Source organism: Echinops telfairi, unplaced genomic scaffold (assembly GCF_000313985.2).
Source record: "Echinops telfairi isolate 266 unplaced genomic scaffold, ASM31398v2 ScPeMD7_70;HRSCAF=299, whole genome shotgun sequence".
Classification (NCBI taxonomy): domain Eukaryota; kingdom Metazoa; phylum Chordata; class Mammalia; order Afrosoricida; family Tenrecidae; genus Echinops; species Echinops telfairi.
The window spans coordinates 27,919,957-27,947,501 of record NW_022103968.1 but is presented as its reverse complement, the minus strand read 5'-3'; the positions used below and the strand labels follow the sequence as shown (position 1 = coordinate 27,947,501).

The 27,545-nt window shown below is 42.6% G+C and overlaps 1 protein-coding gene across 4 annotated transcripts in view; it reads left to right on the top strand.

The window, feature by feature from the left end:
* The first annotated feature begins 19,776 nt into the window (after positions 1–19,776).
* SLF2 (SMC5-SMC6 complex localization factor 2) overlaps positions 19,777–27,545 on the top strand; it is a 53,563-nt gene continuing 45,794 nt past the window's right edge. For 3 of the 4 annotated variants that reach the window (XM_045291297.1, XM_004700989.2, XM_045291296.1), the window contains exons 1-4: positions 19,777–20,042; positions 23,125–23,168; positions 23,666–24,393; positions 26,099–26,156. In XM_045291297.1, coding sequence (XP_045147232.1) covers positions 19,903–20,042; positions 23,125–23,168; positions 23,666–24,393; positions 26,099–26,156 — 970 coding nt within the window. In that variant the 5' untranslated portion in view covers positions 19,777–19,902. Of the gene's footprint in view, positions 20,043–23,124; positions 23,169–23,665; positions 24,394–26,098; positions 26,157–27,545 lie in introns of those variants that run through there. The other variant, XM_045291299.1, reaches the window with a different exon arrangement.

Genomic DNA, 27,545 nt, shown 5'->3' with positions numbered 1-27,545 from the left:
CAGTAAAGGGAGGAAGGCCCTTGACAGGGTGGATGGAGACAGTGACTGCACCAATGGGCTCAAACATGCCGATTGTGAGCTGCTGCAGCACCAGGAGGTGGGGTTGTTTTTTCTGTTGCACACAGGGATGCTATGAGTCTGAACCCACTCAATGGCACTCAACAACTACAGTGGTATTCCATGGTAAAAAAGTTCCATCGTTTTATTTAGCAACCCCGTATAGACGGATTCTCCGAGGGGTTCCCAGTGGACTCCTGTAGGCCATGCTGTTATGAACCTTTGTTCACCTCTGACCTTGGTTGCTCTCTGCCACAGCACATCTCAACTCAAGCTCTCCTTTTCTTTCTGTGAAGAAGACGCAGGTGCTCAACTTGCTTCCCTCTCCCCTTTGGAGGCTGCCACACCTCCCGCCCATCCCTTGAGATCCTCCGCCTCTAAGCCTGTGGGCCGGAGCTGCTTCCTGCATCGTGAACGCTGCTGATGACCAGCACACGGTCTTTGGGGTTTGAAGGGTTTCCCAGCAGCACTCCGAGAAACTAACGTGGAATATCAAAAACCACTGTAAGGTGGTACAAAAGCTTACAAATGTTGGACTTTCGTCATCCCTGGCTTTGGTTTCGTGTGAAATCCTAAACAGGCCTCATTTCCAATATTCCCCAGCCCCATTTCTGATACCAACAATAGGGAAAGCTATAGTTATTCTCCCCCCCCACCCCCTTACTATACCCACTTCCCCAGTCTGGAAACGTCTTTTTCTTTTCTTTCTTCCTTTTTTATTTTTCAAAACGTCTTTTTCTTTTAAGAGAGCATTAAGAACTATTGAGAAAGAGGACAGATTCCGAATTCGACAGATCTCGCCCCAGCCCGTGGTGGTTGTCCTCCGTACTTGCTCCAGCGAACACGCTGTTTTTAATCCTGCCGCTGCTGCGCCTGCAGGTAGGCTGCAATGTTCCCTCATTAGCAAACACTCCGAAAAGGTCAGAACTTGGAGTCCTCACGCTAATCCTGGGTGAGTCACACATCACCTCCTGGTACCTGCAACCTAAGGCCGACTGAATGCCTCATTTCCCAAGCCCTGTGGACAGTGGGTGATGGGGCAGGGGTGTCACACAAAGAGGGAGCGCCTTTCGTGCGAGAATTCCATCCCAAAGCCAGCCTTGGGCGAGCGTGCCTGATGGGTCTGGACTTCTGTGGACACCTGTTGTTTTGTCATTTGTTCTGCTGATTTAGAGACGCCCAGAATCCCCTAGGCTGATCCCTTGACTTTCACACCTGTCCACATCTGAATGTTTTCACTTGTGATCTAAGCCAGCAGCATTTGCAGGCCCTCAGAAAATCAAGCGTGGGGTTTCTAGGCTGAACATTGCAAAACAAAGCACACTTCCCGCTCCGACCGCCCAGGAAGCATTCATGTGTGCTCTGGTCCTAAGAGCACAAAGTGAGAATTTCGTGCATGGAAAGGTTGAGAAACAGAACCGTATGGTGCAGTGCATCTGAGGCCCCAGCGTGGGAAACCGCAGATTCTGAGGGAATTCTGGAATGGATACTTGGGGTTTACAGCATGTTGGGAACTCACATGGAAGCCTGCTTCCAGGGTGGAGAGAAGAGAGAAAAGGTGGCTTTGGTGAGTTGCTTGGAGAGGGCTGGGGTGGGAGAGACAGGGAGTGGCTACTCCAGGTGATGAAAAAGAACGCCCTCCGACTCATTTAATGCAGCGCATTTTTTTCAGGTGTTTCTGTTAGGGAAGTCAAGTGCCAGGATGGAGGATCTCGGGAAAGAGTGCAGGAAGGAGGAGAGGTGCTATTGACTCAAGCCAGCAAGGCCTACAGGACCCATGGAGATTTCTCCCAAAGTAGAGTTGGTGTCTAGGTGGCACTGTTCCGGCATCAAGCATCTCCTCCTTTTGAGGGATGGGCCTTGTGACAAGAAACCAGAAGTCAGGAGTGGGGAGGAGGTGGACTGGGGGAACTGCCGAACTGCAGGTGGTCTCCTGCCTGGGGGCTCTCCTGATGGGGCTATAACACCCTAGAGACCGTGGACGAGGTCCTAATTCTGGAAATGGCATTAAGATACTCAAGGAATAATTTCAGTGAGCTATACATGGAGAAATTGATGAGCTGCTGTGTTTTGCCATGGACATTTTCAACACAACAACAAAACAAAATTAATATTTTAAGACATTCAGGATAGGTGGACAAGACATTTATGGCAAGAACACCACCACATACCTGCTATAGATAAATAATAATAGCTATTAATATTGGGCTAAGAAACAGGGATAATCAGGATTTTGCCTGTATTGAACCCATGCTGTATGCCAGGCACAATTATAAACACGTTACACGTATTAACTAATGGGGCTCATGAGATAGGCACTATAATTAAAAATAAGGAATCTGAGGCACGGAGAGGTTCAGTAACTTCCTAAACAGTAACAAAGCTTAGATTCAAGTCCAAGCAGTCTAGCTGGTGAGCCCCCATTCCTAACTACTCTGGTATACCATCTCTTGAGCTGAACAAGTAGAGCCCTTTCCAATGGAAGTTTTCAGTCTAGCAAGAAGTTGCTGCTGCTGCTGCTGCTGCTGCTGCTGCTGCTGCTGCTGCTGCTGCTGCTGCTAGGTGCCATAGGGTCAGTTCCAATGCATAATGGCCCGATGTCCCACAGGACCAAACCCTACCAGTCCCGTACCATCCTCGCAGCGTTATGTTTGCACCCGTTCTTGCAGCCACTGGGTCACTCCATCTCATGGAAGGTCTTCCTATTATTTTTTTTTTTTTTTTGCTACCCCTCGACTTTACCAAGCCAGATGGCCTTTTCTAGGATTGATCTCTCCTGATAATAGGTACAGGTCTGTGAGTCTTGCCATCCTTGCTTCTAAGAAGCATCTGGATGCACTTCTTCCAATCCAGATGTATTTGTTCCTGTGGTCGTCTGGCACTTGCAGTGTTCTTTGCCAGCACTATCATTGAAATGCACAGATTCTTCTTCAGTGTTCCTATTCGATGTCCAATTTTCACATGCATATGAGGCACTTGCACATACCATGGCGTGGGTCCAGTGTACCCTAGTCCTCAAAGTAACAGGAGAGAAGACATAACATTCAATAAATCGTTTCAATACAAGGTCACAAATAGCACAGTGGTATCAGAGTGTTGGGTTGAACGTGGTGCAGTTGGGTTTCTTTAGGGATGGCATGGAAATTATTCTAGGAGGCCAGAGAGCACTGCAAACGGCTTGCCCAAAAGGCCAGAGGCATGAATAAGGCTGAGGTATTGAAAGAATGGCCAATACCATGGTTCTGATGTAGACCCACAGGGACAATAGTGTGAGGAGCCCACACAGGTAGCTCACTGTCATCAAGTTGGTGCTGACACATTGTAGCCCTATAGAACAGGGCCAAACTGCTTCTTTGGGTCTCCAAGACTGTATATTGTATATCTTGATGGGAGCAAGTGATAGCATCTTTCTCCTGCAGAGTGGCTGGTGGGTGTGAGCCACCCACATTATGATTAACAGCCTCGTGCATTACAGAGCTCCTCCACACAGGTGAAAAGGAGTCAAACGGCAGAGCACCCAATAGAGCAGGCATCCTCAAACTACGGCCCGCCGAGAACATTTATCCGGCCCGCTGGGTGTTTTTGCCCCATTTGTTTTTTTACTTCAAAATAAGATATGTGCAGTGTGCATAGGAATTTGTTCATAGATTTTTTTAAAAAAACTATAGTCTGGCCCTCCAACGGGTCTGAGGGACAGTGCACTGGCCCATTTAAAAAGTTTGAGGACCCCTGCAATAGAGCATACCAAAGCATCTCGTTTAGATGGAGGGCTTAAAATATTCGTTGTTGGGGGGTTTGTTGATGATAAAGTTTCTGGCTTGCTTTATTTTTTTCCTGTCTGTAATAAGGATGCATTGAAGGATTTTAGTTCAGGAGTGGGGTGGTACTTATACAATGTCATGTCAACTTGATAAATAAGAATGGAAGGGTGGAGTCTAGCCTGGTGATCCCTCCTTATGGGCGTCGCCTTCTCATGAGGATTCTGGGCTTCTTCTCTTCCTCCCTGGAGGCAGGACGCACTCTCTCTCTGCTACACATTCCTGTTGACAAGCCACATGGAGCCACAGTGATGGCAGCCAGAGCCCTGAAGATGCATCCACTGCCATTGGATCCACAGGACTTTCCACCCACCATCCTGTGATCTTCCTGCATTCAGTATCACTGCATGTGCTACGTGAATCTAAAGAGGAATTCATGGGCTACTATTGGACTTATAGGCTAATATCGAACTTGTGGACTTGATCTGGACTGGGCTGGGATGTTTTCTTAATTTATAATTACTCTTTGATATAAACATACACGATTGTCCCTGGATTTGTTTCTCTAGTCAGTCTGAACTAACACAAATGGGCTGTGCAGACTTGTTTATTAGAAAGGGAGTTCAGGCCACAGTGTGGAAGATGGATTGAAAGGGGGCAAAAATGAAGTGAGCTTGGTTTGGAATGTGTTGCAAGAGTCCTTGCAAGGAACTACCAAGGCCTTTCCTGAGGTGCAGCAGGAGGAATGGAAAGGATTTTTGAGAATTTCCTGTACGATACATATTATTGTTTATAATTCCTCTTGAGTTGGCACTGATTTATGATGAGTCTATGACCATCAGAAAGAAACATTGCCCAATCCAGCATCATCTTATCAGAGAGTGTCCTGTAATAAATCATAGGGTTTTCATTGGCTAATTGTTGGAACTGGATCACCAAGCCGTTCTTGGTCTTAGTCTGGATGTTCCACGGAGACTTGTCCACCGCCAGTTACCCTACTGGTATTTGAAATACCAGTGTCATAGCTTCCAGCATCATGGCAACACACAAGCCACCACAATACAACAAACTGACAGGTGGTAGCTAGACATGCATATCGAGGGTCATAAAGAACAAAATCATAGAAGCCATTACTAAACAAAGATATCCTCTCCTCCATCTCGGTCTATACACTTGAAAGCAGTGCTTCCATCGCTCTAACCTCTCCCCTCACAGAATTCTGCACTCTTCCGTTTACATGACATCAAGATGGCAGTTTGGGTTTCCTTGAGAGACTCAAATCATATTCATTTTCAATCTTCTTTGAGTTTAAGGAACAAAAAGCAGTCTTAAGGGGCAAGATCAGGGCTATAGGGTGACTGGGGTAAGGTTTCCAAACAAAACTCTTGCAGGACAGCCCTTGCTACCTTTGAAGAATTAGCAGCTGTGCTGTCTTGATGGGAAAAAATGCCAGGGTGACGTCACTGGTCTTTTTCTCACCAATTTAGTGTTCCATGTTCTTAAAACTTCCTTCATGATAAGCCCCCATGACCATCCTGTGTCCTTCAAGAAAGGCTATCAAGATTACCCCTTGAGAATCCCCCAAACAGTCACTCTAACCTTCTGATCTGACCTTTCTGCCTTGAATTGAATTGGCCCAGATCAGCCCTTCTTAATCCATTGTTTTGATTGGACCTTTAAAAAAAAAAAAAAGACAACCTATGGAATCTAAGACAAGTGTTTTGCTGAGACAACTCGGTTGTAGCTATCCACTTATCCCACAGACATGTTTAAACACGTCTTGCTTGAAATAAACCTGTGCATGTGTGAGCTGGAACCTGGGAGCAGTACTTTTTTATTTACCCTCATATAAATACTAAAGTTCTATAGCCAACTAAAAAATACAAACAACTTAGTAGAAAATGGAGGAAATTAGGGAAGAAAAGCCATTGGCAAAAGAAAATTCAAAGCGATAAGAAGAGAAATTCAACCTCGCTAACAGTGAAGAGAATACAAACAGAAACAATGAGAAGCCATTTTTCATCTTTGAGCTTAACAAACATAAAAAAGGGTGAGGATCTCAAATGGTGGCATGCCTATGCAAGCACAAAGAATAATATTACGAACACATATTATACTCATCCCTCAGAAATCACAACTATAAGTATTTTGATTCAGTTAAACTTTTTTTTTAAAAAAAAATTTTATAATAAGGCATTGTATAAGTGTTGATGCTTAAAGACTCGGGGTTGTGGTGGCAAGGAAGAGCCTGAAGAGGTAGGTCAGAACTAGATAAAGAAAGGTCTGATGGGTCCCGTTGATGTGTTAGGTGCCATCAAGTCAGTCTGACTCCTAGCAACCCTGTACACAACAGAAGAAAGCATGCCCGGGTCTGCAACACGCTCACAATCACTGCTATGGTTGAGCTCACTGTTCAGCTGTTGTGTCAATCCCTCTCCTTGTCAAGAATGATGTGCTTCTCCAGAGACTGGTCCCTCCTACTAACATGTTCAGAGTTAAAGATACCATAAGACAAAGGCTCGCCATTGTCACTTCTAAAGAGCATTCTAGTTGTACTTCTTCCAAGACAGATGTGTTCCTGCTTCTGGCAGTCCTGGCAATTTAATATTCTTCACTAACACTATAACTCAAATGCACCAATTCTGCTTCAGTCTTCCTTATTCATTGTCCACATTTTGCGTGCCTATAAGGCAATTGAAAATATCATGGCTGTGCCAGGAGCACATGAGTGTTCAAAGTCACATCTTTGCTTTTTAACACTTTGAAGAGGTCTTGTTCAACAGGTTTGCAATATGCTTGACCCCATGAGCATTGATTGTAGATTCAAATAAAATTTAAAAATCCTTAACTATTTCAATCTTTTCTCTGTATATTGTGATATTGCTTATTGACCCAGTGTGATGATTTTGTGTGTATATATATATATATATAGATATAGATATATAGATATATACATACTAAAGGCTATAGTCTTAATCAGTATTTCAAATCCTCTTCACTTTCAACAAGCACAGTAGTGTCATCTGCTTATCACAGGTTTTATATGAATCTTCCTCCAGTTCTCATAAAGCATTCTTCTTCATATAGTTCAGCTTCTCTTATTATCTGCTCGGCATACAGATTAACTAAGTATGGCAAAAGGATACGACCTTAATGCATACCTCTTCTGATTTTAAGCCATTCAAACCAAAAACAAAACTCACTGCCATCAAGTCGATCCTGACTTATAGTGACCCTATAGGATAGGATAAAACTGCTCCTGCAACTTCCAGAGACTGTAACTCTTTACTGGAATAGAGAGTCCATATTTCTTCTGCAGAGTGGCTGGTGGTTTCGAACTGTTGACCTTGTATTTAGCAGTTCAACATGTCACCACTATGCCTCTAGGGTTCCTTTTTAAACAATTCACTACTCCTTAATTCTGTATGATTGACTGCCTGTTGGTCTGTGTACAGGTTCTGGATGAGCACAATTAACTATTTTAGAATTCCTATTCTTTGCAATGTTATGCAGAATTTGTTATGACCTATGCAGCCGAATGCCTTTGCATAGTCAATGAAACACAGGTAAACATCTTCCTAGTATTCTTTTCCTTCAGCCAAGATCCATCTGATGTCAGCAATGACATCCCTCATTCCATGTCTTCTAAACCCGACTTGCTTTGATAGCTGTTCCCTTTCTCAATATTGCTACAACCATTTAAAAAATTATTTCAGCAAGTTTACATGGTGCTATTACTGATATTGTTTGATAACTGTTACATTCTGTTGTATCTTCTTTCTTTGGTATGGGCACAAGTATGGATCTCTTCCAGCGGGTTGGCCAGGTAGCTGTCTTCCAAATTTCTGGACATTGATCAGTAATTGTCTCCATTTTTTGAAAGAATTCTATTTGTATTCCATCAATTCCTGGAGCTTTGTTTTTGCCAATGCCTTCAGTGCAACTTGGACAGAAGTTCTTTCAATGCCATTAGTTCTTTTTTTATCAGAGTCTACCTCCTTAAATATTTGAACTTTAACCTATTCTTCCTACATAATTCTATGCACTCACTATATCTTTGTGTGTTAGTCTGGGTAGACTAGAGAAACAAATCCACAGAAACTCATATGTGTATAAGACAGCTTTATATAAAGGGAAAGCATACCAACCCAGTCCAGTCCAAGCCCATAAGTCCGATATTGGCCCTTCTGTCTGATACCAATCTATAAAGTCCTCTTCAGACTCATGGAACACATGCAATGATGCTGAATGCAGGACAATCACAGGCTAGTGGGTAAAAAGTCTTTGGATCCAGTGGTGTTGTAAGCATCTCAGCGCTAACTGGGGTCTCTAGGTGGCTTCTCCAGCTTCAGAGGTCTGGTTGCATTAGGGTAGGTCCATGTGGCTTCTCCAGCTCAGAGCACTAGCATAGTCCCATGTGTGTTGTCAGCTGCAATGTCTCCCAGGGAGTGAGGAGAGAGAGATAAGTGTCTCCGCCTCCAAGTACGTAATACAGGATTTCCCAGAATTCTCAGGACAAGGCCATGTCTTCTTGACATGCCTGATTGACAGGCCAGACTCCACCCCTTCACTCATAATCCTCTCAAACTGACACCAGATTATGTAACTATGACAGACCATCCCTTGTCAATTTGACACTTTCATACAACTCTTTAGCTATATACAATTTTCAAACAATGATAAAATCATATCTGTACCTAACAGGATAAAACTAAAATGTACACAATTTAAAAATGTGCCATCCTCATTTAAACATAACATTCTATAAGTGATCAAAACAAAAATATCCTATGCCTAACAATTGCAGTTAAATGAGACCTACACCTTAATCCTATAGACATATGAATGTATTCCAGCACTTAAGAAAGTTTATAAGCCAACCATGTCATGCTTTGATCCTCCCAATTTTGGGTATCCAATTTCTATACTGCCCACTTCCATCAACCCAGTGTTCTGAGGAGACAAGCATGTTCCTTGATGTGAAGAATCTTCATTCCAGTTGGAACCTTGTGAGTCCGCATCCATAAGCAAAGTCAGTCAAGAGGCCATCCATAAAGTCTGCAGCAACATGCACCAGTATAGAGGCTCAAAAATCTTCTCTATCTGGTTGGGTTCTGGTCAACTCAAGGTGGGCTGCCTCACTTAGTCTCACAAGGGTGGCCATTGGTCACCTTCCCTTAGACTAGTGGGTCTCAACCTTCCTAATGCCTCAACCCTTTCATACAGTTCCTCGTGTTGTGGTGACCCCCAACCATAAAATTATTTTCGTTGCTACTTCATAGCTGTAATTTTGCTGCTGTTAAGAAGCATAATGTAAATATCTGATATGCAGGATGTCTTTTGTTACAAATTGAACAAATTAAAGCATAGTAATTAATCACAAAAATATGTAATTACATATTGTGAAATATTTCTAATTACAAATAAATGAAATTTTGTCTTGAAGCATGGGGTAGCATAGGTAAGAGTCTTCATGCTGGGTACTTGTATGTGGGCTTATCTGCATGTGGGCGGACCCGCCTGAAGATGGATAGAGGAGTGGTGTCTCAGTTCCTAAGACCATCAGAAATGTGTGTTTTCCAATAGTCTTAGGTGACCCCTGTGAGAGGGTCCTTCGACTCCCAAAGGGGGCCCAACCTACAGGTTGAGAATCGCTGCCTTAGACCATGGCCCCATCACAAATTCTCAACAACTCTAGTCCCCTGGGCTAGGTCATGAACTTCAGACCAGTCAACCTGCTCTTGTCTTCTCTAGTTCCTGTAAACCAGGTCCACAGTACCAGTGGTCAGACTCCATCCATGTCTCTATTGCTGCTTTTCTCCCACTTCCACTCAACAAGTGGATCCAGGTGGTCACCTAGCAAGCATTTCAGCCTGCCCACAGGCTTCCTTTAACGCTCAGTCCCAGAGAGGAGTTTTCTTCATGGTTCCAGATTTTTTCCAGCTTCTGACAAAAACCACTAGAGTTCAAACTTCAAAGAGCCAGAGTTCCTTTTTTAAAACTCTGTCAATCTTGCCCCCATGCAAGTCTCTTGGAATGCAAACGTCCTGAGTACTCCCAAGCACTGGGTGGGCTTATCTTTTCAGAGACTTCTTTGCAGGCATGTCCTAAACCAAACTAAAGATCAAATTAATGTCTCCAGGCAAGTGGGCTTACAAGCTCTCTATTTTTATACTTCCAAGTAAACATTTCTATTAATTATTATATCAATAATAAGCAGGAGAAATCAGTATAAATAAAGTAGAATCATATACTAAACTCATTTTTTTTTAATAGAAGCACAACAGATTTATCCTGTAACTACAGATAATAACTCTGACATGAGTAAATGTATTGATTTTCTCAGAAATCATAGTGAAATTGAATGTCAGGGCAAAATGGCAATTTTGAATACTCTGACCATGCTCTCTCACTTGCAGTTACAGAGTATGGCGACAGTGACAAGGTGTGTCAGAAAAGGCTTCTAGGATGTGTGCTGCAGCACACATGCTCTAATAAGTGATTAAAGGTACAATATAGGACCAGAGTTTGCTTATGATTCCTCAGGAAGATAGGGGTATTGGTTAGGGGATACTGAGTTTCTAGTAAGGATGATGAATGATTTGGAAACAGCTAGTGGTAAGGTAAACTCGATTCTTAAAACAGTCAAGTTCAATCCTTATCTATCTTATCTAAATCCTTATCTAAACTATTCTATTGATACAAAAATATGGGATTAGGCCTCTGAGAGTATCCAGCCAGAGCCAGGCTTTCTGTGAGCCACTTTGACCTTCTGTCAGCCATTTTCCTTAAGCAGCATGGTTTCTGAAAAATTCAAATGGCAATTTCAATTTCTAGCCCTGAGCTCAAAATATATAACAACATTCGTTTTTACCATTTTACACAGGAATAACCAAAGGCAAGAAGCAAACAAAAAAATCAAAACTTTAACTTCCCAAATTCTTTCCAGAAAACAACCCAGGAAACTGCACGGACATATCTGACCTCTGGCTAACCCAAGAAGAAGCACTGCCATGAGGGAGAGGTCAAAAGACATCTACTCTCCATCTCTATGATTTGTTCCTCTAGTGCCCCACTTCCAACGTACCATAATGTTAGTCTGGGTAGACTAGAGAAACAAATCCATAGAAACTCATATATGTATGAGAGAGAAGGTAATTGTACATTAAGAGAGCATCCCAACCCAGTCCACTTTGTTTGATACTTCCTATTCATAGGATCCTTTAATAGTGCAACTCAAGATGCATTGATAATTACTGATGACTGGAGCATGAAAGAATTATCAGTAGATCAAAATATAGTCTTGATGACAAAAATTACACCAAGCTAGCATAATAAAACTTTGGAACAACTTATTCATTGCAAATACATTTTTATCAATAATATAAATAACAATGACACACATGAACTTGGCAGGAATAAAATCAACCACACCTGTAGAAAAAGATTTTTTTCTTTTTTTTAAATCATTTTATTAGGGGCTCATACAACTCTTATCACAGTCCATACATACACCAATTGTGTCAAGCACATTTGTACATTCATTGCCCTCGTCATTCTCAAAACATTTGCTGTCCACTTAAGCCCCCAGCATCAGGTCCTCTGTAGAAAAAGATCGATGCAGTACCCTCAGTGAGAAGTCAACCAGGATGCAGCTTTACAACAAACCATCGATTTCTCACATGTAAACTGTAAGTGGAAGCTGAAGAAAATTAAAACAAGTCCTCCAAAGCCAAAATATGACCTTGAGTATATTTCATCTGAATTCAGAGCTCTTTGAAGAATAATTTTGATGTATTGAACACTAATGACCAAAGACCAAATGGGTTGTGGGATGACATCAAAGACAACATGCATGAAGAAACTTAAGAGTCATTCAAAAGATAGGGAATAAAAGGCCAAAATGGACGCCAGAAAAGACTCTGACCCTTGTTCTCGAACATAGACTAGCTGAACTAAAAGGAAGACATTATTAAATAAAAGAGCTGGATGCAAATTTCAAAGGGTGGCTTGAGAAGACAAACTATTACAATGAGAGTACGTATAAAGATTTGGAGTTAGAAAACCAAAAGAGAAGAGCATATTTGGTATTTCTCAAGCTGGAAAACTGGGAAAAACCATTTCTTGAGTTGAACTATTGAAGGATTCGATGTATCCTGATGGATGTGTTGAATTGTGAGAAAAGCAGGTGAAGGAAGACAATTACATACATTTTCTCTAGCAAACTTTTTCCAATTACTGGGCGGTGAGGTTTGTGTGAAGGGCAGTGTTTAGTTTCCTTAGTGCGGCTATCACAGAAATACACGGGGATTGGTTAGAATGGTTAGAACTTACTTTCTCCCAGGTTAGAGGTTAGAAGCGCAGATTCAGAGGACCTGCGCCAAGGGAAAGCTTCCTCTCTCTCTCTTTTCAGTTCCTGTTCCTTGGCGATCTTATGGTGGTGTGGCATCTTCATCCTCCCTCTGTGATTGTTTGCTTGCTTGCTATCTCAAAGTGATTAGCCTAAGACACGCCCTACACTGAAACGGCCTCATTAACATAGCAAAGAAAACCCTATTCCTGTAGGAGATTACATTCACAGCCTACAAGGGTTAAGAGAACAACATATGTTTTGGAGGGACACAATATAATCCCTGACAGGCAGGTGGGCAAAGGGTATGAAATTTGTCTGCTTCTTTTCATCATACTCTTTTCTTCTCTCCCTCCCCACCCCCACACAACCCCCACTAAGTCCCCAGGTTACTGAAGGCAGAGCAGGACCTCAAAGGATCACCTCTTCTATTCCTTCCCACCTAGAAGCTCTGACAGCATGCAAGGGAGAAAAGCCAGCCTCTCTGGAGAGAAAGTCTGGGTATTTACAGAACTCCCTCTACCCAAAGCCTACCCCACTCCAGCAGACTACAGCCATTGTCTTAGCTATCTAGTGCTGCAATAACAGAAATGCCATGAGTGGCTTTAACAAACAGAAATTTATTCTCTCGCACTCTAGGAGGTTAGCAGTCTGAATTCATGGTACCAGCTTTAAGGGAAAGCTTTCTCTCGGTATTGAGCTCTGAGGGAAAAATCCTTGTCTCCTTTCAACATTTGGGGACCATCATCCCTTGGAGATCTTGTGTCTTGGCATCAATCCTCCCTACATCTAGGGCGTTCTTAGTATAGGAACCCTGGGGTCCACAGGATGTGCTCTGATCCTGCCTCTTCTTTCTTCATGGCAGTTGGGTCTCTATCTGCTCACTTCTGTCTCCTTGTATTTCTTGTAAGATAGAAGATGAACCCTCCTTCCCTTACATCAGATCATCCCACCCTAATCCCCTGACAACTGATTGGCTGATCACATTGGATCACATCATGGGGGTTGATGACATTATTATATAATTACCAAATACATCATTACATAACTGCCAAACCACTGAGACTCATGGGCCAGCCATGTTGACATATATTTTAGGGGAGCACAATTTCACTCATGACAGTCATAAAAGGTAGCAGGAGAGCTGGAGTTGTGCCTCCCCCACCAACTAGTGTGGCCTAAGGAAGCCGATCTCTTTTCTCCCAAAGAGCTTCAGCTGTTCCATGCCATAGGCAGCACTTGCCCACTGATACAAAGAAGCATGAAACACCAATGCTGATGTCAGCAGCAACTTTCAAACATTTCTGGCCCTGGCCCACAGAAGGAAATCCTTTCTAAATCACAGCCAGATTGAACTATTTCCAAACGTTTGTAGAAAAAACGGGAACGAAGAGATATGGAAGCTTTCCACAAATATGTTGATGCCTCTTTGTGTATACATACAAATATAAACATACTTTGGGGGAGGCCTTTAAAACCTCTGTGAAAAATGGAATTTTTCCATGAGCTTTTTGAAGCCCCTCATATATACGAAGAAGTAACAGTTAAAAAAGAATCAACACACCAGTGCACAAATTTCTCTATGCCAGCCTTTCTTGCTGCTGCTTCCTTTAATGTGATCTGTGACCCATTACATCAATTTCAAATCCTTCTAATGGGTTGCTAACCAAGTGTGAAAAACACCTGATTGCAGGCTGAAGCCCCTAAAACCATTATTTCCTAAAGTGCTGCGCACACTTCAGACAGGTGAGGAATATCTTTGCCAATGGCCATTAAGTCCAGGGGAAATTTGGGGATATATACAAATGTTCCTTTGCCCAGTGATCAAATTTTACACTTATTTTGGGAAAGTGTGATACTGATTTTCCACTTATGGAAATAAGGCAAGGTTTCTTTTCTAAAATAATAAATCTACTTAAGCTTAAAGAGTGATTTAACAAAAAATATTCATGAAACAGTCGTGTAAGAAATGTTTGGATGTGGCAAAGCAGCTACAAAGGCACTACCTACCCCGGTGTCTGCCGCGGGGGAAGCACCATCTGGGTACCATTCCCTATGGAAACAAGAAGGTACTTCGCTGACCATCACCTCAGCTTTTGCCTGTTTTCACGAAGTACTCCCAGGAATTTGACCGGACACAGGACATAACATTATAATACATTTGGCTTTCCCCCCAGAATCCCTTAAAGCCAAGCTCGTGCCTTTTGCCAACACTTGTTTGGCAGTCTTGAGTTTGGCGATCGGCGTGGGTCTTGAAATGCTGGGAGCTCACCTTCCCTTCTTCACCTTTCCACGTGGGCTGGTTTTCTTCGTCAGGCTTTTGAGTGAAGCAGGGCCTGTTTTCTGAATCTGTACCTTATCTTCCTTCCCAGGTCAGTCTCAACTCTTGCCCCCACTCTCACCCCCACTCTTGGCTACTGCCAACTCTGCAGCAAGTCGCTCCTTGCCCCCTGACCGGCCCTGCAACCCCCTTCTGAGAGCCTGGGGGCTTATGCCATAACTCAGCAATCTCGGAGGAAATAATATGTCATTACTGTAGAATCAGAAGTTACTTTCAGGCTTCTTTGCTCTTTAGTCACATTCTTCCTAATTTACTAACCTTTTGTTCTCTTATGCCTAGCGTGCTGATTAAAGTACAACTTGATCCAATCTGCCCAAGCTGTGTGACCGACTCCGGGATTGCTTGGAATCTATCACATCAGTTACATTGTCACTCCTTGCAGGACTCCCACCGCGGGCTGGACTTTCCCAGCAATCTTGATCCGTTGTTCATGTCATCTTGTTTCTTTTGTGGTCCCACCCCTTCCCATCAAGGCCAAAGCCCACATGCCTCCACTTTTCTTTAACAATTCAAGGTGCTGAATTGAGGTGCACTGTACCCTATGGAAGCCACTCCATCCCTGTGCTCCCCCCTTGCTGATTCCCAGGCCCATAAATCTTGCCACACTAGCCTTTTATGGTTAGCTAGCCTTAGTTGCTCCAAGCTGTCTTTCTAATCCTGGCCGAGGTTTGACAATAAATTTGGAATTCAGTCCAGTTCGTGTGTTGCCCTCTTTACCACTCCACCCATTTTCCTTGTCCTATTCTTTGCTCACATGCATACCTGGGCTCTCTTACCATCTTTCACCTGGTATAGTTTCCTGACTACTTATTTTTGGCCCACTATAAATTTATTCGACGGGATCACAACAAAGTCTGGAGATCCTTGATAAGAGTGGAAATTCCAGAACACTTCATTGTGCTCATGTGAAACTTGCCCATGGGTCAAAAGGCAGTTGTGTGAATAGAACAGGGGAATAGGTACTGCATGGTTTGAAATCTGGAACGGATACCTCAGGGTTGTATCCTCTCACCATGCTTATTCAATCTGTATACTGAGAAAGTCATCAGAGAAGCTGTATTATCTGAAGGAGTATTAGGATTGGAGTGTGGGGGGAGGACAGACATCCTCCCTGGAGGCAGACTGCTGTCTTGCCACACCACAGGGGTGGGCCTGCTCCCTGCTGCTGGATTACTTCTCCCTAAAGCTTGACTTGGTTCCTATAGGTGGAGTTCACACCCTACTGATAATGGTTCATATGGAGATCCAGAAAACAGGTCAAAGTTAAGCTGCCATCCTAAATCTAGGATCCGCCCATCTTGTCACCTGTATACCCCCAATCCGTCCTCTACCTATGTCCCTAGATCACCCTCTCCTATTATTGTATTACCTATAGCACAACCCCTTCCTGTGATGCATGTCTTTAACTGTACTTAGTGGGCTTGCATGTCCCCAGAGAATATCTAGGCCTGGGTTAGCAATTGAGGGCTCTCTTGCTGGTCTCCCACCCCCTCAGCTCCCCCTCTCCTCTCCCGTCCTCACTCCCTTGTTCCCTTTGCCTTCCTTCCCTTCTCTCTCTCTCCACGTGGACCACCAAGCGGGGCTGAGGTGAGCAATGCTACCACGGAACGTGTCTGACTGCATTATTGTAATATCTCTTCTATCGCTCATGCTCTCGATGATTTTAATATAATATAAATACATCTCAACCGTACACCTGTGCTTACTGAACCAGTGGGCAGTGGGGGGAGCTGGCACCCCCCACCCTATACTACATTGGAGGAAGGCATATTAACAACCTGTGATGGCGGAAAGGGAGGACTTGAAGTACTTGCTGATGAAGCTCAAGGACTGCAGCCTTCAGTATGGATATGACTCAATGTAAAGAAGATCAAAATCCTCACAACTGGACTAACATCAAAACATGAAAAATGGTAACATCATGAAAAACGGAGAAAAGATCGAAGTTGTCCAGAATTTTGTTTTACTTGGATCCACAGTCAATGCTCATGGAAGCAATAGTCAAGAGATCAAATGACGCATTGCACTGGGTAAAAATGTTGCACAAGACCTCTGTAAAGGGTTGAGAGGCAAGTTGTCACTTTGAGGACTAAGGCGCGTCTACCCCAAGCCATGGTATTTTCAATCACTTTATATGCATGTGAAAGTTGGACACTGAATAAGGAAGACCAGAGAAGAATGAGTGCAGCATTTGAACTATGATGTTGGGGAAGAATATTGAAGGTACCAGGAACTGCCAAAAAATAGATGTCTTGGAAGAAGTACTGTAAGGATGCACCTGAGAACAAGGATGATGAGACTTCCTCTCATGTACTTTGGATATGCTGTCAAGAGAGACCAGTCCCTGGAGAAGGACATCGTGCTTGGTAAAGTAGTGGGACAGTGCAAAAGAGGAAAGCCCTTGACACGTGGCTACAAGGATAGGCTACAACATAAGAATAATGTACCTAGGGTCGATGTAAGTCAGAATCCACTGGACAGCATCTCAGAACAAATGTATGTGTAAAAACCAGGATTCAGAAAGGTGTGTGTGTCCATGTTTGTTTGTGGTGTATATGTACGGATTTAAAGTAGAACAAAGAGTACACACACAAAACACTATACTTCCTGCAATGGAGTCTATTCTAACTAAGGGTGACCATGTAGGACAGAGTAGAACTACCCCATAGGATTCCAAGGCTGAATGAAATGTTTACATAAGGGCACAGACCACCACGTCTTACTTCCTTGCAGTAACCAGTGGGTTCAAAGCCATGACTCTGTGGTTAGTAACCAAGCCTTCAGCTGCTACACTACCAGGGCTGCTTGTCCCACACCCTATGGGGAGGTGGGGACATAGAGGAACTACAGGAGTTCTGATTAGTATGTTAAGCATATTTCACCCTGAAGCCTAAATCTGTATTATTTCAAACATGGCTGAAACGAAGAAGAGCCTTGGTGCTTACTGGGGATTTAGATAACTACTTCCCAGTTAAGAAGAGATTTTTAAAATTGTGTTTTCATTATGACTCCATCTCCATTTATTGATCAAGGGATTTCTTGCCTCACTTAACTCCATAATCTTTTCCTTAGATTAAGAAAAGGCGAAAACTATTGTTTGGTATGGTGAGTGCAGACTCTAAAGTGATACTTGGAGGCTGGGTGATTCAAGTGCTATCATCCAAGAAAAGGAACTGATTGATCAAGCCAAACGTGTTTTTATTTTTTATCCAGCCTGAGCATGCAGTGAAACGAATCAGATGATATGTGCTGCAGATGTGCTTTGTTATAGAAGCATGAACTTCGAGTGTAGACGCATGCAGTAGAAAACATAAGCCCTAAGATAGGAAATAATAATACATGTTAAAAGCCCTTTATAAATTAATCCACACATCTTTATTCATTTGACACATTTTGAGCACTTTTATTCTTTTTTATACAAGAAACAATGCTAGGTGTCGTAAGGTCTCAGTTGAAAGGAATAAAGTGCCTTTTATTGGATATTTCTTTCTTGCCCCACTACCTAGCATAGAGCTGTACAGAGGCCCTCAATAAATGCTTTTGGGATGAATGAAAGACCTGTATGTTCACTGTTTACCTTCCCACCTTCCACTGTGCCAGTCTGTTGACCACTTTGCTACTCATTAATTCTTCCTCCCGAGGGAGAGTGGGGAAGGGAAAGGAGGTGAACTTCAGGTCAGTCAGGCATGCTTAGCTACCGAAGCAATTAAATCTTAGTACAATAAACTTTAAAGGCCTGTTCAAATTCTTTTTTGAGTCATTTGAGATTTTGCTCCATCCTAATTGATTGAACGGGCTTGTCAATTAGAGCCTGGGCATCCTTGGGATTGATATTTTGTTTGTAATAATAGCTAGAATAGTATTTAATCAGCCTCTGGGAGTGAACATTTCATCTCACGTACTGTGGACATGATATCGGGAGAGACCCGTCCTTGGAGAAGGTATTATGCTTGGTAGAAGGTCAGTGAAAAAGAGGAAGACGGGGGACAAGATGGACGGACATGCATAGCCACTGTGCCTGGGCAGTGTTTCACGGTGTACCTCCTGTGTGAGTCGAAGCCGACTGGCTGACACTTCACAGCAACAAACGAGTGTCAGCGTCTGCCAGGAAGCCAAAACCCCACACTTGGTGCCATCAAGTCATTTCGGACTCACAGGGACCCTGTAGGGCAGATTAGCGCTGCCCCTTGGGGTTTCTGAGACTTCCAAAGGTCACAGGAATAAACAGACAGCCTCATCTTTCTCTGGCTCTAAACCCAAGGAGAGATAATTTACAGAATACCAATTACGCACGACTGAACTGTGCAGCTGACATGGCTGATCTCTTTTATGGTCCACAATTTATGGTTAACAGAAGTGGTGTTATATCCACTTTATAGCTGTGGAAACTGAGGCAGCAATGACCTGACCAGTCTCTCATCTACCAGGGAAAACTCGTGCTAACTGCCGCCAAAGCGCAAGCCCTTGGGAGAGCTGGCTGGATATGGGTGGCAGGCTTTCACTAATCTATGCTGTTGGCACAAGCTCACGGGTGCTTGACAACTGACCCCATGTTCCTTTTATAGCCCTCCATGGAAGCAGGCTGCAGAGACCTTACGGATAACTCATTTCAGCAGAGAAAAATTGCTTTTTATGGGATAAAAATCCTTGATTTCAATGTTTTTTCCCCTTCTTAAAAAAAAAAGGAACGGGAGATCTACCGCGAACATTTCATAAGAACCCTCAGACAATGGGCAAGTCTCCAGTTTGGCCTGTGCGGACTACTGAGGAAAGCGTGACCGCTCGGGGGTTGGCCTAAAATGTTAGCGATGGGATGTGAGGAACAGCTGGGCATTTCTTAGGGACAATTGCGCGGGCCAGAAAGCCCAAGGGTCGGTCCATTTCAGCCAGGGCAGTGGCCGCGGTTTGGTTCGCTGCTGTCAGCCTGGTCTTGCGCCCCGCCCCCGGGCGAGTGTCGCCGCTGCCGCAGCGCCCGCAGGCCCGCATCTTCCCGCCCCCGCGCCTCAGCCAAGGCCAAGAGCCCGCGCGAGGCGGGGCGCGCTCCCCGCGCACGTGACGTCGTGGGAGGGGCAGTTTTCATGCCCGCCCCCTTTCCTTCCCGAAACTCCTCCTTCCCCCGAGAGGCTGAGCTTTCTATTGCGCCACGACCAGAATGGCAGCTGAGCCAGCCAATCATAACGCGTCTCCGGGAGCACGGCCCGCCCCCCGCTTGGTCCCCAGGTTCCTTCCCGCTCGCACGGGAGTCACTTCCGAAGAGAGAGAAAACGCCATGAAGAGAGAAGGGGGTGCCGCCCACCTCTGCTCCGACAGCCTCCCCGAGTCCCAGCAGCAAGACGGCCACCACGCACCCAACTTCGCCTGCCACAGCCCATGCCGCCGTCGCCAGCGGCGCCGACATGACAAGGCGCTGCATGCCCGCTAGGCCAGGTTTCCCCTCATCCCCAGCCCCGGGGTCGTCGCCCCCGCGCTGCCATCCGAGACCCGGTAGTACCGCCCCTGCTGCAGCGGGAAAGAGAACAGAGAGTCCTGGGGACAGGTACCGTGCAGAGGGCTTGAGAAGGGGCCGGGTCGCGGGGGCAAGGGTGACGAGGGAGGACTGCAGACGGCCGCTTTTCCAGTTCCCGCCATCCTCCGCGAGCTCAGGTCTGGCGTTCCGGGGCCTAGCAAACCCCCGCCCCGCCTCCGCGCAGGGGCCTCTGGGAGTGTGAGTCTCCTTTGCTGCGGTGGGAGCGCTTCGGGGTCTGCCCCCGAAGCCTGGCTGGCCGCGGAGGGGGTCGGCCCGCCTCGTAGGTAGCCCGAGACGTCGCTGTGTTCCCGTAGCCGGGTCCCGGGCCCCCCCACCGGCTTCGCGCTGCTTCAGGCTGGGTTCGCTCCCGCGTCAGTTCCACTGATGCTCGTGGTGTGGTATTGGGGGTGGGACGAGGTGATGAGGGAATCCCTTCCAGGAGGTCCCCGAGAATCCAGTCGACCACGATAATTCATGCTTCCCAAGCAGACCGGATGGGAATATGATCATGGTTTCACTTTTAGTAACTTTCCGCGTCTTCGGTGGCCAGGTTTTGTTTTTGTCGGGTTTGTTGGGGTTTTTTTCCCCCCGCTGAAGATTCCGTGAGCCAACTTCGTGAGAGCTATGTAACGAGATGAAGATTTTTTACCACATGACACACTCCGACAATAAAATATGTTTAAATTCTCTATGCACTTGGTTCTGTCTTTTTTATCATAAGTTTCGAAGCCTGTGACAAGTTAAAAAGTAAATTCGTGTTCGACTGCAGTTTGCTATCGAAACCGGTCCACAATCTGTTATTTTAATTCATTTATTTAATTTATTAAAGCCAAAAAGTTCCCAGTTAAGTTTGGCACCAGATCTCCTCTCATTTGGCAGCTTATCCTAACCAGAACTAATCAAGTAAGGCTGTTGATGGCCTTTATCCCATTAAGTACGTGCTTTAGTGGCACAAAGATTTAAGTGCTTTTGGCTGCCAACTGCTATCTCTCTGCAGGAAAATCATGTGGGGCAGCCTGCTATTGTAAAGATTGCAAAAAGTCAAACTCACTGGCATCGATTCGATTCCAACTCACAGCGACCCGATGGACGGGGTAGAATTGCGCCTTGGGAAGGCTGAGGCTGAAAATCTTTTTACTGGAGCAAAAGGCCCCATGTTTGGGGGAGCAGCTGGGGAATTCAAACTAGAGATGCTGTGGCTCGGAGCCCTGTACAAAGATCTACTAGACCCCCAGGACTTCTTTCACAAAAGACAGTCTTGGACAGTGTGTGGGACAGCTCTACAAAGTGTACACTTCCTAGGTGTCTGGATATGTGATGACACTAGTGGGTTGGGTTTGGGTTTTGTTTGTTATTTTCAATCCCATTAAGAGTGAACATTTCTTTTTTTTAAAAAGGGAATGTTCTTAAATTTTGCGGAAGAAAGATGAACGTACAGCTCCACACCCCACTTAAAAGGAGTGCTGGTGGCGCTGTGGGGTAAGCTCTGCTCACTGCAAGTTGGACAGTTTGAATCCACCAACTGCTTCATGAGAAACATAGGTGATCTGTGCTCAAAAGACTTGTGGCACAGTGGACAGCAGTTTGAAACCACCAGCGTCTTAAAAAAAAAGTTCACTACGCAGGAAAAAGATGAGGCTGAAAAACTTTTAAAACATGAGGCTGTCTACTTGTGCACAGATTTTGTTTGGAAAACTCAATGGTAGTACTGCATTGTCCAGTAGGGTCACAATGAGTCAGAATGGACTGGCTGGCAGTGAGTTTGGTTTCTTTTAAATTCCCATAAAGATTTAGCCTCGGAAACTTGATAGAAGGTCACTATAAGTCCAAATTGACTCAATCAGAAGTACTTGGACATCCAAGCTAGACCTCTAAAATCGGGTAAATTCAGTGTGCCAAAACACTTCACCCCAAATGTTTCAGATAAGGGGTTGTCAGACTTATAATTGATTATCAGAAAAATTATAAAAGTAAGAGAGATGTTTCTATAAATGACCTTGGAAGTTAAATTCATGGTTATTTTACAAAATTGTTTCGTCCCAAACCATTATTTTCCTTTGTGATAGGTATATTGAAAAAGAAGTCTTAAATCTATTTTGGTGGCAAGAGTATATTTGGTATTATAAAAGCACGCTAGTAAGGTATCTTGGTTTGAATTAATTTAGTTGCTTCTCTGTTCTCTCCTACCTCTCCTCAGCCAACAACAGAAAGCCAAATCCTTCCTCTGCAGCACCTCTAGCAACTTACTTTACTCTGGGAATTAATTTGCTTAATAATTATGTAAGCCAATGCTCAGATGCTTCTGTAGCTGTCATGCCATCATTTCTTAACTACTTAGCCTTTCTACCAGCACCTAAGACAAACATGGACTCTCAGTAAAGATGTACATGCTTCTAATGTGACCAGTCAAGTGTGCAAAATGTAGAAAAAGCTTAACCTTCCAGGGACGGTTATTTTGTTTGAATTTTCCGTGAGCATCCTCACCTCTTAATAAATAAATGTTTAGGGAACTCTATCCTCTGCAGCTTATCTTCTTTCAGTAAAATGAATATACTTAGTCAGAAATACTTTGTTTTGTTGCATATCCCCTTTAGTAACAAGTAGATGAACAAATCAGAATGAAAATTTGGCAATATGGTCCTGTCTCACTTTGGCTGTCTACTCCTTGTCAGAGAATCTGTTTTAATAATCTCCATTATTTTATTCAGCAAACCTCAATTGAGAGTGGTGGTGTGCCAAGCACTGGAAAGAACAAAATAGAAATAGATCCTTGTCCCTAAGATCTTCTATTCTGCCCTGTAGTAGTGAGCTTTGGAGTCTTACAAAGTACAACTCTACCAATTTCTTGGCTCCACAGTCTAATCTTAACCAGTTTAGCATTATAAATTATATAAACCTCATTTGTGTCCATAAAAGTTAACTCCTGCAGGAAGTGGCAAAAAGAATTGTTTTCAGGCTTTTATAATGAATTTAGCAAAGCCTTATTGTTCAGAACTAGGTTAATGAAATCTAGTTTATGTTCTATAAATCTAGTAGTTGCCAATTAATTTGAATTAATGAGGTTTTAGTATTTGCTTATGTGATACCATATTAGTTATGCTTTTATTTTCAGGAATCAGTCAATTATAGATTTCTTCAAACCAGCTACAAAACAAGGTATGTATACCGTCAACGTATTTCTTGCTAAGTCTTTTTGGAGGGAAAGGATAGATTAACATTTTAAACCTATTCTAACCTTTTAGATTAATTTGATTAAACATAACTGAAAAATTTAAAAAGACATGGTATTTTTTCCAAAGATAAACAAGTCCTAGACATAAAATATTTGCTGCTATGCTCATAAATACAAAATTCTATTCTAATCTGTAATTTGGTGTCCATCATATATACAATTTTGATTGTCTAATACAGTTAATGCATAGCCATAGGAAGGTTGGGTGATGGTGCCAAAAAGAGCTTTATGAAAATAAAACTCTTAAAATAAACTTTGTCTTAATTCTCTAAAAGTAATTTCCCCTAGTAAAACTTACATCACCATCCAGGTATAATCTGAACATTTCTGTAGTAACTTTTGTATCATTTAACATTTTGCTATTTCTAATAATATAGTTTCTGTGGGGTTTTTGTTTTTGTTTTTTTAATTGGCATTTTAGACAGACCTATGTTGGATTCTCCACAAAAGTCAAACATCAAATATGGAAGAAGTGGATTGTCCTTTGCAGGGACAGAGCAGTTTGAAAGGAAGCTATCCTCACCAAAAAAATCAAAACCCAGAAGGCTTCCCTCAGACAAGAGCCCTATTTTAAAAGCTTTCATGAAAGATGTGAAAGAGCAACATAAAGATCATAGCGTACATGAGTCACGTCTGCCTTGTGTGTCACTGGACACCACATTTTCAAAAGGGGTTACCAAAGTCTATGCTCCTTCCTATCACTTGTCCAAAGAGAAAGCCCGGAAGAAGAAACATCGTTCTCCAGAGAGACGGAAGTCAACGCTCATGCTTGAAAATAACAGGAAGGAAGGTGATAAAGATCAAGACAAAACCAGTACCAGTGGCAAACCGCAAGCTCCTGGGGCAGAAGCCGAAATCTTCAAGAACAACTCTCGAAGTCTAAGCAGGAGTAGCCTATCTAGGCATCACTCAGGAGAAAGCCCACTTGGAGCCAAGTTTCAGTCATCACTGGCTTCTTATCGCAGAGAAAGGGAACTAAGGAAGATGAGAAAGGAAAAAATCAAGCAGAGAATCAACTCAGAAAATTCCTTCTCCGAAACAAGCAACCTTTCCTTAAACTCTTCTAGTATTGGAAGACATTCTAAAGCAACGCAGGAACAAAGCAAGCAGAACAATGTCATACCTGGAAAAAGTAATCTTTCAACCCTGGTAAGTACACAGTGCTTACTGAATTAATTTTGGTTATGACCAGATCATATTGAGGAGTACCAGTGGCATGGGGGTTAAGTGCTTACCCACCAGAACAGGAGGGAAATGTGGCAGTCTGCTCATCTAAGTACTACAGCCTTGGGATCCTAGTGTCCCAAGGGTCAGAATTGACTTGATAGCAATGGATTTTGTTTTAGGTTTTATATCATCTTTAGAATACTAAGCCAAAGAAAATAGTAATTTTTACATCACATTGGTATCTATCTTTATTTGCAGAAACACCTTTCATTCAATTTCCCCCAACTATCCTTCGCTGAATTCATGAACGCTGTTCGCTTAAATTTTCAGACAGGGAAAAAGTCCTTTCTTAATCAGGATAAGGATTATTATTATTTTTTTAAGCAAGTATATACTTCCAAAAATTAGGTTTTGCTGAAGGAGGACACTCGAGGGCTGGAAACCTAAAACAACAGGAACTGGTTTAGAACAGTGGTTCTCAAAATGTCATCTCGACCAATAGCATCAGCTGGAAACTTTAAGAGAGATAAATTCTCAAGTTCTGTTAAAGCAGAAATGGGTTGAGGGAAGTGGGTACTGGGTAGCATGGTGAGAGTATAGCCATCTGTGATTAACAAGTCCTTCATATTGTTCTGGTACACTTAAAAGTTAGAGAACCAGCAGTTTAGAGTATATACACAGATAAGTGAATATGGATCTTAGGAAACTTAGATGACAATATTTCAAATATTAATTTAATCGGATTTTTCTTTTCAGAATTAAAAAAAAGTCAAATTCACTGCCATTGAGTCAATTCCTACTCAAGGTCACCCTTTAAGACAGGATAGAGCTGCCCTTTTGGGTTTCCGAGACTTTATATCTTTATGGGAGTAGACAGTCTCATCTTTCTCCCTCTGCTCAGCTGGTGAGTTCTAACCTCGGACCTTGTATGTACCCACTACACCACCAAGCCACCTTCCTTTTGGAATGGACCACATTTATATTAAATGAGTATAAAAACTGTCCTCCCCATGAACAGTCAAGTCGTTAAGTATACCCTTTTCAAAGAGTTACTCAGATAAATAGGACTGAGAGATCAATACCAAGAAAGTACTCTGTTGATAAAATACTGAAATTTTAAAGCCAGATAGGCCAAAAATAAATCCAACTCTGAAATTCTAAGAGCAATTGGTACTCCTGGTTGTATATTGCTGGAAAATATATTTGTAAATCCTTGGGCTCTTTTGGAAGGAATCTGAGGCTCTTCCCAGCGGGGGTTGCTAATAGAGGTTAGCCACATTTGGTTCCACTTTTATAAGATTTCCGTATTTTTGTGATGCATCAGTATTTAAACATTTGAATGAGTTTAGTTCATCTGATTGGCAAATAATAAGCTTGTTCTTCCTGGGTTAATGCTTCATCACAATACTGTGTTCTAATGTGATATTAATCTTGGGTTATTAATACAAATTTCTAAATTAGTATTGTGAAAGCTGCTTTAGAACATTTTTCCATTAATGGCAAAATGCTCTTCATTTTTATACTAAAACTTAGTACCTCTAAATATTTTGTTATGCAGGTTGGAATTTGCCTTCACATCTAAGTGCTTGCTTTCTTTAATCTAGAAATTCATGTTTAAGTGTCATGAAGAAAAATCTGTTCTTTTCAGCTCCAGCTCCTAATATAATATTTCTCAATTTGTTAATAGGAAAATGCACATCTTTCAAGAAAAAGATCCTCTTCTGAGTCTTGGGAACCTGCTTCAGGTAGAATCAAAATATTAAATATACACCTCCAACTCTAAAAAAATTCACCCCTTAATGACACTTTTTAAACTCAGTTTATTTAAATACACAGCTCCCTTCTTAGAAATGGAGTTGCCTCAGATTAGCTAAGAACATTGGTAAAAATATATTCAAGGAGAACAGCTCTTGACTTTAGTATGTCTAGCCCTTAGTTGGTCTTGACCCTTCTCTCCCTTCAAAACTTTCTAACAATGTGTTTCTCATCTTGGCATTAAGTGTTCTATTTTTGAATCCTTCGTGATTCCAAAACATGATTTTTTTATGCTTGGAATTGTGACTTCCTATCTGAGGTCTTGCTAATATGCTGAAGATGCTGTGCATAGGGTTGAAACTGTTAGGATGGTCCATAGCAGTGTTTCCCGATACTCTCAAAAGAGTCCTTGTTAATACTGTCTTTCAAGGACCTCTCCATGATGACTAACTTGTACCTTTAGTATCTGTTGGTTGAAAAAAACATATAACAAAGCAGCTACTGTTAATAAATTTCTAAGTATCTCATCTTGTTAGAAATTAGGACATTATAAAATTCAAACACTGTGAACTTAGAGAAAATGAAATGCTTCCAGAGTAACTGTTAATAGTTTTGGTATGTCAGCTTTTTTTTCCCCCCTGCTATAACTAGTCTGTGTTTTAGACAGACTTTACTACAAATTTCTCCCTTCAGCAAGATTCCTTGCACCTGATAATAATAGCTAACATTTATTGAGCACTTACTATATCCAGTGCCCGTTCTTGTGTACACTTGTCATTCCAACCTCACCACACCCTTGTAAAGAGGTTATTATTGCAGATGAGGAGAAAACCAAGATTGTAAAGAGGCAAAGTTCTGACGTTCTTTAAATGTGCTTAATACTCCATATTCTGGTATATTCTAGAGGGCTATTACATTTTGACCAAGTCCCTTGAGTGTTAAAACTCAATCATTTAAAAAAAAAATCATAGGCAAGGGAGAAACCATATGAGGGACTTCAAAATGTGGGAAAACCCCCCTTTCTTTTAATTCCATTTTTCTATATGCCTTTTGAATCTCCCTTTTATCACTGTAGAAGTAACTTACAAGCATAAATCTGAAGTTGTATGTGGCTTTTTTTTCTTTTTCAATTGTTAGTCATTTTAGTGGTTACATTTTGGTGAATTTTTATATTATAATAAAATCACTTTGTAGTTAAACTATCATATTTAGTTCACTTGAGTTTTTCCTTAAATTGATTCATAACTCCCTTGATTATTCCAACACTTATACTGTACATTTGTGGTACTAAATATTTGCACTAGGTGAATGGAGAAGCAAATATTTTTAATGTGCTCTGTCAGCTTAAGGAACTGCTGGTGGTCATATTGCCACCATGT